The sequence below is a fragment of the Seriola aureovittata genome, chromosome 21 (genome assembly GCF_021018895.1).
Source record: "Seriola aureovittata isolate HTS-2021-v1 ecotype China chromosome 21, ASM2101889v1, whole genome shotgun sequence".
NCBI lineage: Eukaryota > Metazoa > Chordata > Actinopteri > Carangiformes > Carangidae > Seriola > Seriola aureovittata.
This window is the reverse complement of record NC_079384.1, coordinates 9,072,031-9,087,624: the sequence shown is the minus strand read 5'-3', so window position 1 is coordinate 9,087,624 and position 15,594 is coordinate 9,072,031. Positions and strand designations below refer to the sequence as shown.

Genomic DNA, 15,594 nt, shown 5'->3' with positions numbered 1-15,594 from the left:
TAAGCGGAGCACTCATCTTCATTTTTTCTCTGTCAGGATGAACCCCCCCCCCCAAAAAAAAACAAACAAAAAAAACAAAAAAAAAACAGATGGGCAAAGTAAAATCTGTTTTTCATCCTCATGTGACCTTTGGAGTACAGTATTTCAACACACTGAAACAACAAAGGTATTTTCTTGTGAATTTGATCCCACCATTAAAGGGAGATTTACTTTTGTATTCTCATAAACTTGAGACGGATTTAACAAAAAGAAAGGTGAAAATAGAAGCAGCTGAGACAGAGATATCCTGACTTTAAGTTCCTGGTGTGGATGAGACTCCAAAGATGCTGGATTCTGCCTTACCCATAATGCAACTACCATTCTTTTTAAAATACTGCTCACCTGGTTTAGAGGCTGTGCTAAGCGCTGAAGTGGTACAAGGTGGTAAAAGAGAAGAGGGGCTTGTGTGCACTACAGTCTGCACAATCAAAGACCAATACAATACAATATAGCCAGAACATAAGAAATAAACAGAATGAGAAAATACATCAATGTAACTCGGGGTTGTCCTTAATCCAGTGTGTGTGTGCATGAGCATTTTCACTTACAGCCCTAGGCATAAAGTCAGAGGCCATTGTATCCCAGTCCCTTCGATGTACCTGCAGCTGATAGGTCAGCGGTAATGGCAGTTACCTGTAACACATAGCAGCATGTCATCCATCCTTAAAAACAGCCAACAAAAGATGAAGTCATGGACGACGATATTCCACCGTGTCTGAATCCTCAGAGAGTCAAACTGTCTGACACTGCTTCAACACACAACACGCTGTTTTCCATGGGTTATTGCAGTAACCTTAACACTGTATGTTGTCTGTGTTGGAGATTTTACCTGACACACGCACGCAGGCACACACACACACGCATGGCCTGAATATAAGACCACATGCATTCTTACAGGTTTCTGATAGAAAGTTACATACGGCATGATAGGCATGTGCCTGCGGATTCCAAAGAGTACGTGCTTGTATGATCTAAAGTTTATGTTACGATTTAAGCTCATCTGCGCTGATACTGACAAAATGTTCAGGTCAGTGTGTGATGTGACGCACGAAGGTCTGCAGTGATCAGTTCCAATAACCTGTCACTCATACTGATAACAGTGGTTGTAAAAATCCTCGTTCTGTTTGCACTGATGGTTGTATTTGAAAAAATCTGTCGAAGAAATCACTAAATCAAGTCTTACCCGTGGAGAGTTTTTCCAAATGACACTGACGCAGTTAACGGGTGCTCAAACTCAAGGCACTATCACACACAACAGTAGAATCTCCCCACCCTAAGGTACCCCTTGTTAAAGTTCAGCATGGCCCCCTGATCAGCGGTCAGTGTACGTCATTTAACAAACTTCTTAGTATAAACTGAACTCAGAACAGCGCTTCAAGGGGCCCACACTCTGCAGCTCCCGACACCCACCCCTCCCTCACTCGGACAGGATAACAGCTGTTCAGGGGCGCAGGGATGCTATCATCCATCCACATCTGGTTCCAGCGATGGGGCTACCCTACAGAAGATGACCCCCTCCCTGACCACCCCCACCACACCCAGCCAGGGGCCACAGGTAGATGTGTTACACAAGTAGGGACAGAGAGGCGGGGAGATGGAGCCAGCTGATGGCGACATGTTTCCAGATGTTGAATACCATATACCTACAGATATCACTAAGCATGAAACTAGTAGCTTATGGAAGATTGTGCCTTTATTTACATGTTTTTATTGTTTCTTTAGAGCAAAGACACAATACACATACATATAACTGTCCACTCACACAATATGACTTTTGTTGTTTAGATAAAAATATATTGACAAAAGGTCAAAAAATGTGCTGCAGATGCAGATATTCTTTGACAAAGAACATAATCTGTAACAGCAGGATTTGTTATGTCCGGTTGTACAGATATGTTTGTGAACAGCAGCGCTCTCTACAGGATGATAGTCTGCAGCTCAGCAGGGGGCAGCATTGTATTAGTAGTGTAGTACTGTAGTGCCTCGTCCACAAACACAACGTATACTGTCAAAGGATAAAAGTATAAGGCAGACATTTTTGTCTGTCATGAACTTTTACAAATGAACAAGTCTGACAAAATGAGTGAATTTGTCTTCCTCTCAAAAGGCAAACATGTTACTGATTTATTTATTTACGGGGGATCCAGTTGAGGCGTTATTAGTAATAGTGATATGAAGATATGTATGAAGGTTGTACTAGTTTGTCTGTGCTTGTTTCATTTCACCTTTTTATTTCCTTGAATGTCAACTTTGCCGTCTTTGACGTTCAGGTCATTTTGTTGCCTGCACTGGAGACAGTTCGGTCAGCTGGACACAAACTCTGGCACCGTCCTGAAACAAGAAAAGCTGCATTTTTGAGAAGAGTATATCCTAGAAACAGAAGTGAACCACACCTGCATCTGAAGTAACACTATATATATATACTGCTCAACACTTTTGACCTCATTACGCAGGATATACTCTATGATAGTACACGATGGTAAAACACAGAAGAAAAAAAACCCGCTTTGCTGCAAAAAGCGATACGTTTATGAAGGTGACTATATTTGAAACTGTGAATGAGAGCAAAGTCGAGATCATGGGCTCAGTTTGTTACCGTAACATTTTCAGAGTCAAAGTTACTTCCTATGACTTTGATCTGAGATTTCTACCATAAAATGAATTTACTTATCAGATGTGTAGTTTCACTGGGTCAGCTTTTACAGAGCTACAGTACAACACAGGCCATCCTGTGCCTCTGTGACTGTGCGTCTGAGTTTCAGTAGGTTACTGTGAGTGTCTATATTTGTTTGATATCAACCATATCTGTGTGTCACTGAACGCATAAAGACCTGCATTGACAGTCAACGGCCTGAGGTTCATTTTTTTACCCCAGTGTGTTAAAATTGTGTACATTGTCTGGCCAAATCTGATCAATACAAATGCCTGTGCCAGTGTCTGCTTTCTTCTCCTCTGCTCTCTTCAGCACTTTTATTATTGATTCAGGGTTTACGAACAAACATGTTTTACACAAATGTAATTGCATGGACATCGTGCTGCATGGAGGCACAGAGAATATCAGCAAAGGCACACGCACGCACGCACGCACGCACGCACGCACGCACGCACGCACGCACGCACGCACGTCTTTGCCATGACTTCGACACTGTGCAACTGCTGCCGGCGTCGTCTCAGGGTTCAGGTCAGGTCACAGTTGAAGGGTCATGTCACAAGTTCTCACTCAAACACAGGCGGCACATTCATTCCTTCACTCATTCACTCACTCATTCATTTTGAGCTTTGGGAGGAAAGTGAGTAAAGCTCTTTTGTGTGAGTGTGTGTGTGTGTGTGAGTGTGTGAGTGTGTGTGAGTGTGAGTGTGAGTGTGTGTGTGTGTGTGTGTGGCCAGTTCAGTTAAATGTCAGTTTGAAAATCAGTCTCAGATTCTTCATCAGATTCAAATGATGAATCAAGAAACTTGAAAAATGTTACTCAGAGACGGGGCAGCTAGTGAAGAGAGGCTGGAGAGGAGGATGTACAGTAAAAGGAGAGAAAAGGAGATCAGATAGATCAGATCAATAAAACGCAGATGAGGGAATCCCATGGGAAGAAGTGGGGTGTGTTGCCATCTGGCCTGTCTGAGGTTAAAAAAAAAAAAGGAGTCATTTCATCCCCACAGCACACACACACTGAAATTACTGACATTCACATCGACTAACCAGCTGAAACCTTTACTGCGCTTAAAGACGGTGGTTTGTTTTTCATAGAGACTTTTCTTTAGTTGTTTTCACATAAACTACGTGACATTAGCGCACCGCCTGCACTGCAGTGCTCTAAAGGTTTTTTCTGAACACATGATATCACTCTCATGCAAGTTATTGGTGTGAGTGCTCTCTCAGAGTAATTTAAGGGCTTCCTCGGCTCATCATGTGATGCCTCTTCATCTATTACAGTACATTAGAGGGAGAGCTCGCAAGAAGACTGTGGATCACATTGCCAATGTTGTTCCTCCTCCTCCTCTGTCGCTGCTGTGCACGTGTGACAGGTGGTCTCCTTCTCCCATCGAGAACAATATGTTAAGTATACACATGTGCACGGGAGACATAAACATAAAATGTAAACGGGGCATAGAAAAACGTGGCAAGTCTACCAAGCCTCAGGCTGGTGTAGATCTACACACACACACACACACACACACACACACGCACTTTTTTCCACAGGACCGACCACCTGGAACTGAATCCTCTTCTCGGAACCTGAGATGGGACAGTGAACGTCCCCTGGACCACCCATCCTCTGTCCACTCACTGGTGACAGATGGTCAGTGTGTGTGTGTGTGTGTGTGTGTGTGTGTGTGTGTGTGCATGTAACAAGGTGTATGCAATTTTTCTTTTTAAATGAAATGAAGTGAAAATGAAAAAATGCTCTTTCCTCTTTTTGACTTCACTGAACAGAAACTGTTTCAAGAAATAAAGTGAATCACCTGCTTGGTTTGCTGTTTTAGTTCCTTATAACCTCCTATCACACTCATGTAATATTATAGACATTAAACAGGAAAGGAGCATTAAAAGTCATTGATTGGACAGTTTAACGGTGACCCACATGCAAATAATTTGATTTATTTTCTTTATTATTTTCTTTGATTTTCAGATTTGACAAATTCCCAAAGCAAAAGATTTTTAAAATGAGTTACTCTCTAAATGGATTAAAAAACACAGAACTTAAATTATTGATCCAAAAAAGTAATATAACCATTTGTGACACTATTATAGTCTCCTGTTGAATGTGTCATCCCGCGTCTGTCGTGGCCAACAGAAGAGACAGATCTGTATTCCCGTTAAAGTGCTTGTCTGAGGTATTCTTATCCAGGATGTGCCGTCACCGTATAAATGCTCCTTAAAAAGCAAAGAGGATTTCTGGTAAAATTGTCAGTGACTCTCTTTAATGAATTACACTAGCCACATCGAAAATTGGATTTATTTATTTTGCCCCATATAAGTGACTTTGAAATGGATTTATTTTTTCCTGTCTGTCTGATTCTGTCTCTCTTTCTCTCTGCCTTCATGCATTATTTATCCACCCATAGCAACCCAGCTTCCTCTTTCTCTTCATCTGCTGCCCCTCACGTCCCCCACTGCCCTCAGACATTTTATACAGTGTATATGGCTCACTCATTGAGATGATGCGTCAGAGGTAGAGAGGTTCATCTTAAATCGTAAAAACACAGGTACATCAATATACACATAAAGATCAAAGAGGTCTAAAGACTTTTCCAGAGGTGACCATCGTGAGAAGCTTTTAGAATAAAACATGAGAACTTCAGCTGTGGGAAGCTGAGAAACCTTTGTGTAGCTCACAACTTTACTCCAAAAAATATACTCAACTATAACCTACTGCACTTCACCTGTGCTTCAAGGTTAGCTAGCTAACAAACAAAACATGACATGACAAGAGTTGCACTACTCTTTAAAGAACACTGTGACAGGCAAGGACCTAATACTCCATAATGGAGTTTTATTATTATGCCAGTATAAGCACCAACTAGTTCAGTGCCCTTCAGCATATCAAGTGTTTTGGCTGCATCACAACAATTGCAGTGAACTCCATTAAAAGCAACAGAGATCGAGATATGCGAGATCCTTTACTTAGCTGCAGGGAAATGACTTTAATGGAGACCAAGCACAAACATGACAGATTGTAGCACATCCGCTTGTAAACCTCACAAACAACCCTGTCACACTTTTAAATCATCCCGCTCTCATACAGCCAACGAGGTAACATGTATAGTCATGATCCGAGCAGAACATGATGTGCTGCCCCGGTTTACATCATGCCAACATTTCGCCTCAGGTGTCGGGGCCATCTCCAACAGTAGGTTTCCTCTTCTTATGCATAAAGGCAGCAGTGTTTCTGATGAGAGCAGCCCTGTGATCCCACTTAACTCACTCACATAAATAGTATTTAAAGTGGGATTTTTAGAGCCACAATACAGTTTTTATGTGTCAAACTCAGACCTCGGACTAACAATAAGTGCAGTGATGGGGGGAATTCAGGAATAGAAGATAACATCGTGACCTAATTCAAGTTTTAGTTGTATTCAGATTTCAGTTGTTGCATGCATGTAATTGCAAATGTCAGTGGATGTATACCTGTAGATACCTGTTGGGATCTCAGGTTTCTGGGTTAAAGGTGCAGGCAGACGGTGTGTCCTCAGTTCAGTGATTCAGGGAGACAACATCACCTTTATCTGATGTCTGATATATCTGATGGATTTCTCTCCATTTTAAAGGTTTTTCAGGCCAGAAGATTTTTTTTTTATGCTGTCTTAGTAGCAGTGAGACTTTTGGGGCAGTGCAGCTTGTAAACCATGTGCCAAATGGAGGAATTACACAAGACTTAATTTGTCCGATGATTAAAATTTAAGAAGGTTGGTTTGTCTGACTCAGCAAGAACATTTCCAGACCATGGTTTAAGCTGCTATAGAGAGAGCAGGTTAGTGTATGTGGGTGTGTGTGTGTGTGTGTGTGTGTGTGTGTGTGTGTATGTGTGTGTGTGTGTGTGTGCAGTGGGCGTGGAGAGGGAGATGGCTCCTTCCCTGAAGCCGTTGAGCTGAGCGCTTCTGTCACATGAGCCCAGTAGGAGAGAAGCGCACAGAGCCCGACCATCCATTGGGCCAATTTCAGCAAGTTTCCCCACTGACTGGATTCTGTCTGCAGCCGGAGCTCGTGGACTGAGTGTGCTTCCCGCTGTGATACACACTCGGTAGAGGAAGAGTTAACCGGAGAGTTCCTTCTATCACAACAAAACCAAAAAGCAGCGCAAAAAAAAAAAAGAAAAAAAAAGAAAAAAAAAAAAACACGCAGAAATGACAGCCGAGGTCATTTCACCTGGAAACCACTGAGAACCGCATCCTCCTGCGCTGCATCCAGTCGTTCAACCGTGTGGGAAGATGCGACGGAGTTACAGGATGAATCCCGCTTTCGTAGCAGTGTTGCTTGGAGTGGTGAGTAGTTTCTTGCGTAATCAAAGTGTGCGTTAAATGTTTGCCATAAACTTTACTTGGATAAATCCTCCCTGTCACGCTTCCTGTTGCGACACCTGCGCAATTGCGCATCCACACAGGCAGAGGGAAAAGGGGACAAAGTTTATCTTTATCTTAAGAACCCATCACTCAAAAAGGTAATTACAGAAAAATCTCTATAAACTTTTGAGCTTCTTAGAGACATTTATTTCCCTTAGTTTACATTTCAGTTGTTTAATGTGCTTTTGATGGGCTACCTGTTCCTGATCTGTCAGTGATCATTTCATTTTAAAAGTAAGAGCCCTGTCCTTGCACCTGTCCTGGATATGTATGCAGCAGCTTATTCAGGTTGTTACTCTATAGCTCCAGTTGCTGGATCTGTAGTTCCACCCTTCTCACTTACATGTGGCTCTACAGACAGCAGTACAATAGCAATGTCACAGTGGCCTCTGTGTAGGAGCTCACCAATAAAGAAATAACAGTGTTAACTGATGAGGATTCCACTGTACCAAGATCAGGCTAAGAGGGAACAGAAGTAAACAGCATAGATTTTGAGGGAGTCACAGGTCACGATCTCCCTGATGAATCGCTCATCCCCTTGAGGCCATGCAGACCCACGGAGGGAATATATTTTTTTCCAGTGTCTTTTATCTGACAGGACATGGTCGGTCAGGGCTGCAGGCTTGTCAAGGTCCTAGTTTAGGAGCAGGCTGCATCACTGATACATGACAGCTGCTCCCGCTGATGGGTATGCATCCTCAGCTGGCTCAGCGCATGCAATATTGATACAGCCCCCCCCCCCCCCCCCCCCCACACACACACACACACACACACACTCTTCCTCTCCCTTCACCTCACACTCGCATCACTCTTTTCTCCCGTGTCTGTGCGTCTCTTCCTCTGGCCTCATAAAGAGTTGATGATTCAGCGCTGTTTGGGAAAACATTAGCTGTTTTGTCATTTGCCGCCAGTGTTTCCACAGCAGCAGCAGCAGCTCAAGGTCCGTGGCCCGGGTTGTATTAGGCCCAGCTTAGAGGAAGGCTGGTACGGAGGAACTCATAATGGCTTAACAAGCGCTGACAGCTGAGGTCCAGAGGTTAAGTGCCTCCAACTGAAAATTGACTGAAGCATTAGTAAGATTGGTCGGAGCTCCGAAGTTATGTGTCCAGATGATTCTGCACATGCGTTTGTGCGTCCTCGTTGCTCCGACTGTGCGATCGACTTGCTTCTAGCTTTAGCTTTAGGGAGATCAGCTGACAGAAGTCGAAGAGTGCAAACCCTCAAACTCCAATCTAAAAGCCAATTACAGGAAAACAGGCAAGTCGAGCTACGACTTGCCAAGTGCTGCACGTTCTTTTACTGTCATTCCATAAGCTATTTGCTCAAATCACAACACCCTCTAATTCACCGGTACAAAAAACTTAGCAGTCATTAGTGATGCATTTTAATCACAGTTTTCCGGGCTTTTGCAACGTTTTTGGTGTTGCACCCACACCTGGAGCGAGAGAAGGGTCAAAGAGAAAATAAGCAGAAAGCGAAACGCTGAAGGTTGGAGTCATTTCAAAAACGTCAGTCAGACATTTGGGAACAGGTTGGTTCACATGTGAGGTCTGTCAATGCGTTTGTGCGAATGTATATGTGCTGATGGGTGTGTAGCTTCAGTATATAAGGGTGCACTTCAGGGGACGCAGGAGAGGGATAAGCATGTGCGCTAAAACACATTTGATTCATTACTAAATGCATGCTGCACAAGGGGTGTGTGTGTGTGTGTGTGCGCACGCGCGCGTGGTAGTGAGTGTGTTGGGGTGAAAGATGAAGAGAAAGGTCAGCGAGGTTCTGAGGGAAACAGATAGTGAAACGTTTTAGAGTCACATCTGGACTGTGAACCTCTGAAGTAATATGAGAACATTTGTGTGCATATTCAGTCGGGGTTGTTCTTAGTTAAGACCAAACATGCTATAACAACACAAAAGGATTAATTCATTTTACAACATTTCCTCAGGGTAACAGAGATGTTTGTTTTTTTGGATTTTTTTGGACATTGTCATCTTGAGTTGCCTAATGTGAATTGATGTTGTTTGGCAAAAGTCTTCTCAATTTCAGGAAAATGTTCAGATGTTATCAGGCGTGTTGCGTGAAACATTTCAACTCAGAAGTTTCCACACAAAGCCAAAGATGCATTCTTCAACATAAACAGCAGAGATAATGAATACCAGAGACCTGAAGGTGAATGGGCTGTGACACCATCATGAGCAAGAACTGTGTGCGCGCACACACACACACACAAACACACACACACACACACACACACACACACACACACTATCTTCCAGCTGACTCAGAGCTGCCAGAGGGGACACTTGATGTTTTTTAGACCTCCTCTCTCCTGTCAGCAGCATTCCACACAAACCTGAACCCTGACGATTTACGTCAAGTGTACCTCCCTTACATGAACGCAACCCTCAATGCACACACACACACACACACGCACACACACACGCACACGCCCTCTAAATATGTTAAGAAGTGTATGGTTGAGCAATATTTAATTTAGTAAAGAGCACAGCGACTCACATGTTGGTAATGAGGTAACTTTAAAATCCCATTCCTTATAGTTTTTATGAAAATCAAAACAGAGCGTATAGTCTAAGAACTAGTTTTCTTTCGCCTTCTGATCTGCAGTTTGTCTGTCAACCAATGAGAGATACAGTACATCAACAGAAAAGCATAATATCCTAAAAACAATGGCCCAAAAAAAGAATCACTCTCATGTATCTGGAGGGAAAGACAGACCTTTTGGCTATAACTGCTTTTATCAAGGTTTGCTTTGGAGTTTGAGGTATGCAAAAGATAGAGAGATCTGGTGTGAGAACGATGCGAGAAACATTCAGGTTACAATGATACAATGTAAAAGGCCAATGCGAACTTAAAGGTCTCATGGCCGGACTTGAGAGTGTAAGCGTGTATGATCTGTCACGCATTTGCACTTGCATATGCAGAGGCACGCACAGACATCTTCACCTGTCATCGGCTAAGATAAAGAACTCGACAGGTTACTGTTTGAATAATGTAGAGGCAATATAATCCAGCTGTTCCCGGTATGGGTTTGTGATTTTGGTTACTTTAATTAATGTATCTGCGACTTAAGATGGGGCTTGTACTTTACATTAGTACATAGTAGTACACATACATAGTAGATGCAGTTTAAGAATTACAAGTTAGATTAAGGCTGAGGTAAGTGTGTGGGGTCAGGTTAAAGTTAAGGCCACTCAGACTCTTTGGCTTGTGTTCCTTTAAAACAAAGCAATGTCTCTTTGAGACCTGACATTACAGGTCTCGTGTGTCTCTGGCTCGTGAGCAGTTCAGCCAAAGAGTGATTTTTGCTCCTTAGGTTGTTTGATTCGAAGCCTGATAAGGAAACACCATCTGCGATTTACAAGAACACAGAAAAATGGAGAAATAACCTGGAAAAATGGACAATTTTGTCTTGATGAAATCTGCAATTTCTTCTTTCCTATCCCATTAGTCATCTCATAGGCCTTCAGATTATCTTGCAGCCAGGGTCCTGACCTGAGGCTGGCAACCACTGGTTTAGTGGTTCCAAAATAAATCTAAGTGGGAGCAAGATGATTAAAGGAATGAGAAAAAGAAAGAGTGAGTGCTGTATATTTTATCTGTCTTTTTTGTGAAATACTGGACATTTTTACTTCTTTTGGGCCTCTAGGAATGATTTAAATGAAGAAACAACACTCTTTGGATGAACTGCTCTCACTGCAAAATGCTAAATGTTGCTTTGATTAAAACAATAAATAAAATTTAGTTCTTTGAAGACAATAACTAAAGTCAATTTTGTGTTTTTATGCACTAATAATCTGAATGTGAATGTTTTTGGTTTTTTTTGGCTTGTCCCACTTTGACTGATCTCTCCGGTGATTGGCAGGTTGGAGCTCTGGCCAATAAAGAGGATTGTTTGTCGGGCCAGTATACAGTCAGCGGGGAATGCTGCATTCAGTGTCAGCCCGGAGAAGGGGTCACCAGACCATGTGGAGTCACACAGACTGTCTGTGACCCTTGCCTTGACAGTGAGTAATACAAAGAAACAGCTGTATGACTGTCATGTACATACACACATGCAATTTGTAAGGTGCATGAGTTCAAAGATAACCATGTAGAAATACACAAAAACACACACGTGTGCACCTGAACATCAATGACAGAACTGTGTTGGACACATGCCTTAATGCAGAGACAATGACACACACACACACACGCACGCACGCACGCACGCACGCACGCACGCACGCACGCACGCACGCACGCACACACACACACACGCGTCACATATTCACTGCTCTGACTCCGATGACCTGTGATAGTGATTTAGTGTTTCATTTGAGACAAGAAATGTTATATTGCTGCCACTGTGACTTTGTCCCTGTAAATTACGACCTCCACTTACAAATCAACTACTGTACTTACAGTCACTGGAGAAGACACACAGTTCAAACTGAATGTCTTTAGACTCTGTGAGGCACAGTAAGTATGCAGGAGCGTGAATTACATCATGATTTAGATGACTGTTTCTGCATAATTTGAATTAGGATCCAACATTGGGTTGGTGGCCTATAAAACAGTAAATCTGGACATGACAATGATGATTTGTGTGGTTTTTGCCCAAACAGTCTTGTATGACATTAATAGTTTCAAGATGCTACAGCTTTGTCTAATGGCAATTTATTAATCACACTTTTACTTAGTTCTCCTATGAAGGATAAAACATACATAAGTATAAATAAATAATAATAAGAAAATAAGTACAGAAATAAATAATTAAATACATAAACGCAAAATAAATATATTTTGGTAATGAAAAATGCTATTTCTGTACTTTTACATTTATTCATTTATGCATCTCCACATTTCTTTATTTATTTCTGCGTCTGTATGCATATTAGATAAGTCGTCGTACCTCAGTCTAAAGCTGGACTGGTTATAGCGGTATGATCATATATTAACCACTACTGCCTGTGACTTGACTGGTGCACAGGAGCTGCACCTTTAACTCGCTACTAGCCGCTTAGCTAAACTGATGTTGTTCAATGTAATTAAGTTTTATTCATGTAGCGCCAAATCCTAACATACGTTGGTTGAATAATACATTGTTGAACACTGGCTGAGCATTAGAAAGTTCCACAAAGTGAAATACTACGTCTACTCTCTAAACTCTCGGACTATCCAAATGAAGTGTAACCGATAAGTGCAATCTTTGACTTGTTGGTGGCGTTTGATAAAAAGTCAGAGGTTCAGCAAAGTCATTAGGACACATCCTCTGGAGGCCTGGGATATCAGTACCACAGGTCATAGCAATCCACATAATTCCTGTGTAGATATTTCAGCAAATATCTGGACCAAAGTGATGGACTGCCTCCCTACAGTCACACCAAAGTTCTTAAGGTTACCCAACACAATAGTCCTCAACATCATTGTGGAGCAGAGGAAAGGTTACTTTTGAAGAATAACTATAGGTACACATCAGGGCATTTGAAGCAGTTTAAGCCCTACATTATCAATATTATCAAAGAGCTGTGCAACATATGTCAGTGACTGATAAACTCGTAGAAAAATACACAGAATGTAGTATAAATGTAAAACACACGGCTGATTCAACTGCATGTTAGGAAGTAAACTGGATGCCAGACTTAACGGTGCTGCAGCATTCCTGCCCTCCTCATGGCCCTTACCATGTAGGGAGAGAAGCTGTGTTGGAGTGAGAGACTTTATGAGGACAGTGATATTGAGAAGATACAAGAGTGGGGCTGGTTCCAAATGTTGTTGCAGAAAAAAAAACAAAAAACTGTATTGGAAGATATTTAGAGCATCAGACAAGTTATGTCACAGTGATTAAGATTTAGATTTGGTAGACAAGACTGGTGTCTGAGAGCTCAAAAGGATATTTAAGGTCCACTGCATGAGGTTAATTTCTGCTTGAGAGGGAAAACAAATTAACATATAAGGTCTGTTATAAGTCTATCATGTGAGGTCAAAGGTCAGCTTCAGCCTGCAGAGGCCAGGGTTGGTCCTGAGCCAGTTCCTTCACAGTTCCCACAGTTTTTCTTGCTGTCTGTATGAATTCCCTGACTATCCTGTGGCCAGGAAGTAGTTGTAAACCTCCCTGGATCAGTGAAGGATAGCAAGCTATGAGGCAAGGAGGCCCACACTCAGCAAATGATTCAGACCTTACAGGTCATGAGAGAAGTCACAGAGAATGTGGAAATGGAGAAAATGATTTGTTTGTATTTCTGTGGGTCTTCTTTGGAATGATATATGCTTTTTTAAGTGTTTCTCAGATCAAGAGTTACAACTTTATAATACTTTCTTGCCTTGTATAAAAACATTATGCCCCGGACTACTCATCATAAATTGTTCTATTTGTATAAAACTTCATATTTTAGGCTCAAAATGACTTTTATATGTTGTGTCTCTGAGATTGCTGCTCTCTGTTGCACAACGTGGAGGTTTTCAGGGTGATAATTTTCACACTCACAGTGCTTGTTCCACTCAGACATGAACAAACACAGACAGTGACAGGCTCTCAGAACTGTCAAGAGGCCAGACAGGCTCTGCAGTGACTCATGGAAAAACAGTAATGCAAACTAGATCAGCTGTTCATCAGATAACATCACAATGATATTTTAAGAACACATCGAATATTGATTAGATCTGTAATGCAGGCTGATAGAACTGAACTGAAGTGTTTTAACAGCAACATGTTTTGAAGTCTCAGCCAGTGTCGGTTTGTGGGTTTAGCCTCCTACCTGTAAGTTAACCATCCGCTGAACCCCGCCCAGAGACAGTGGTGGTCCTGTCACAGCTCAGCAACCGCAACTATAGGCACGGCAAGTCTGTCAAACTCTGCCCATGCATTGAAGCGGTGCATGGGCTGTAGCAAGAGAGACGTATGTAAGCTAAGCAGCTATACATGGCTATATGACAGACATAACGACCTGATTTTATATTTTTCCTTAACATAACCTACTTATGATACTAGGTCTAACTTGCTTTACACTGCAAAACAAGAACAATGCTGTGATTTTATTCCCATGTCTTCTACATGTATCATCGACTTAAAAAGTGGAAATTAAAAATTAAAAAGTCAGCTGGAGATAACTATGAACCAACTGAGTGTTAGCATTAGTTGGCGTTTCAGCTGACAAAGTCCACGGCGTATTGGCCAGAGACGAGAAGCCTGCTTGTGTTGATTGAATTGAAAAACAATGAAAACTGCATATTTGCTGTGTGAGAATAGAAACCTTGACAGCTGTACTTGAGATTTTAAGGACTCCATTTCCTGCTTTTTTGACCCAAAGAATGTTGTTTTAGCACCTACGCTAAGTATTTCTTTGTTTTTGTGGCCTGTGTAAGTTGTTTCACTTGAGGTGTTGACAAAACTCATTTGACAGAAACTAATCTCTACAGTTTATTCCTGACGATCCCTCTCCCTAATCTTTCTTCCAACATCAACTCCCACTCCTCATATGTGTTTGCATGTATTGTTTTAAGTGTATCGCCCACAGTTGATTGTGTCTAATGTGTGCAATTACCCATTTACAAGAAACAGACTTTGCACAGATAGTTAAGAGGGGCCTGGCTGATGTGATAAACAACACGGCCAACTGAAACACACGGAGGAGTTTGGATGAATGAACAGATGAGTTGAGATGAAACAGAGCAAGTACAGCTGCACAGCTGGAATGGAGACAAGGCGAACGTCTCAGCCAGCAGCTAATGGTTCATTCTTTCACACATACACCCACATGTACAGGAAAACACACATTAAGCGCACACACACACATGCACACACACAAGCAGACACAGAAAACTCTGCACACCCTGCTCTGCGGAATAGCCAGAGCGGATAAACTCAGGAGTCCTTTTATGGGTGTTGAAAACAAAGCAGAGGATTGAATGTTAGACCAGAGGCGAAAGTACTGTTATGACATGCTGAAGACCGTATGCACCCCCCGCTCCTCCCTCCGCCCCCGTCACCTCCCCCTTCCACAACCCCCGCCCTCCATGCTGCAGGCTAGCGTTATTAATGTATTGACTTGCATTATTGATGCATGGCATTATGATAATGGCTCTGAGAGCACTCATGGGGAGTGGGGGTGAGGGCAGTCGGAGTGTGTGCGTCTGTTTCAAGGGAGCTAGGAGATAATGGGGTGAGGGGTGGAGGGGCGGAGGGGTGGGGGTAACAGTATATGACTAGACACTAACTTGCCCACGCAAGAGTGAGGGACGATAGTGTCCACTTCTGAAGACATAATTAAACAAAAATGTGAAGATCCCACCTTCGACACTCCCAGTTAAACACAGAATTGATTCATCTTCTCAAATGACTCGGTCTCTGCTTTCTTTTCATCCATCCATCTGTCTCTGTTTCACTATCTCAGTGTCCATCGCTCCTCATATCTGTTTGAATCTCTGCATCAGCAGAGCGTTCGCCGTGGTTGGTGGGCTTGTGACGCAGACTGAAAACTCGATATGCTCTGAGTCGCT

At 42.4% G+C, this 15,594-nt stretch overlaps 1 protein-coding gene across 1 annotated transcript in view; it reads left to right on the top strand.

Moving 5' to 3' along the window:
• The first annotated feature begins 6,604 nt into the window (after positions 1 to 6,604).
• ngfrb (nerve growth factor receptor b) overlaps positions 6,605 to 15,594 on the top strand; it is a 29,861-nt gene continuing 20,871 nt past the window's right edge. Inside the window, exons 1-2 of the mRNA XM_056366182.1 lie at positions 6,605 to 7,020; positions 10,979 to 11,120. Of these exons, the coding sequence (XP_056222157.1) occupies positions 6,967 to 7,020; positions 10,979 to 11,120 (196 nt within the window). The 5' untranslated portion in view covers positions 6,605 to 6,966. The remainder of the gene's footprint in view (positions 7,021 to 10,978; positions 11,121 to 15,594) is intronic.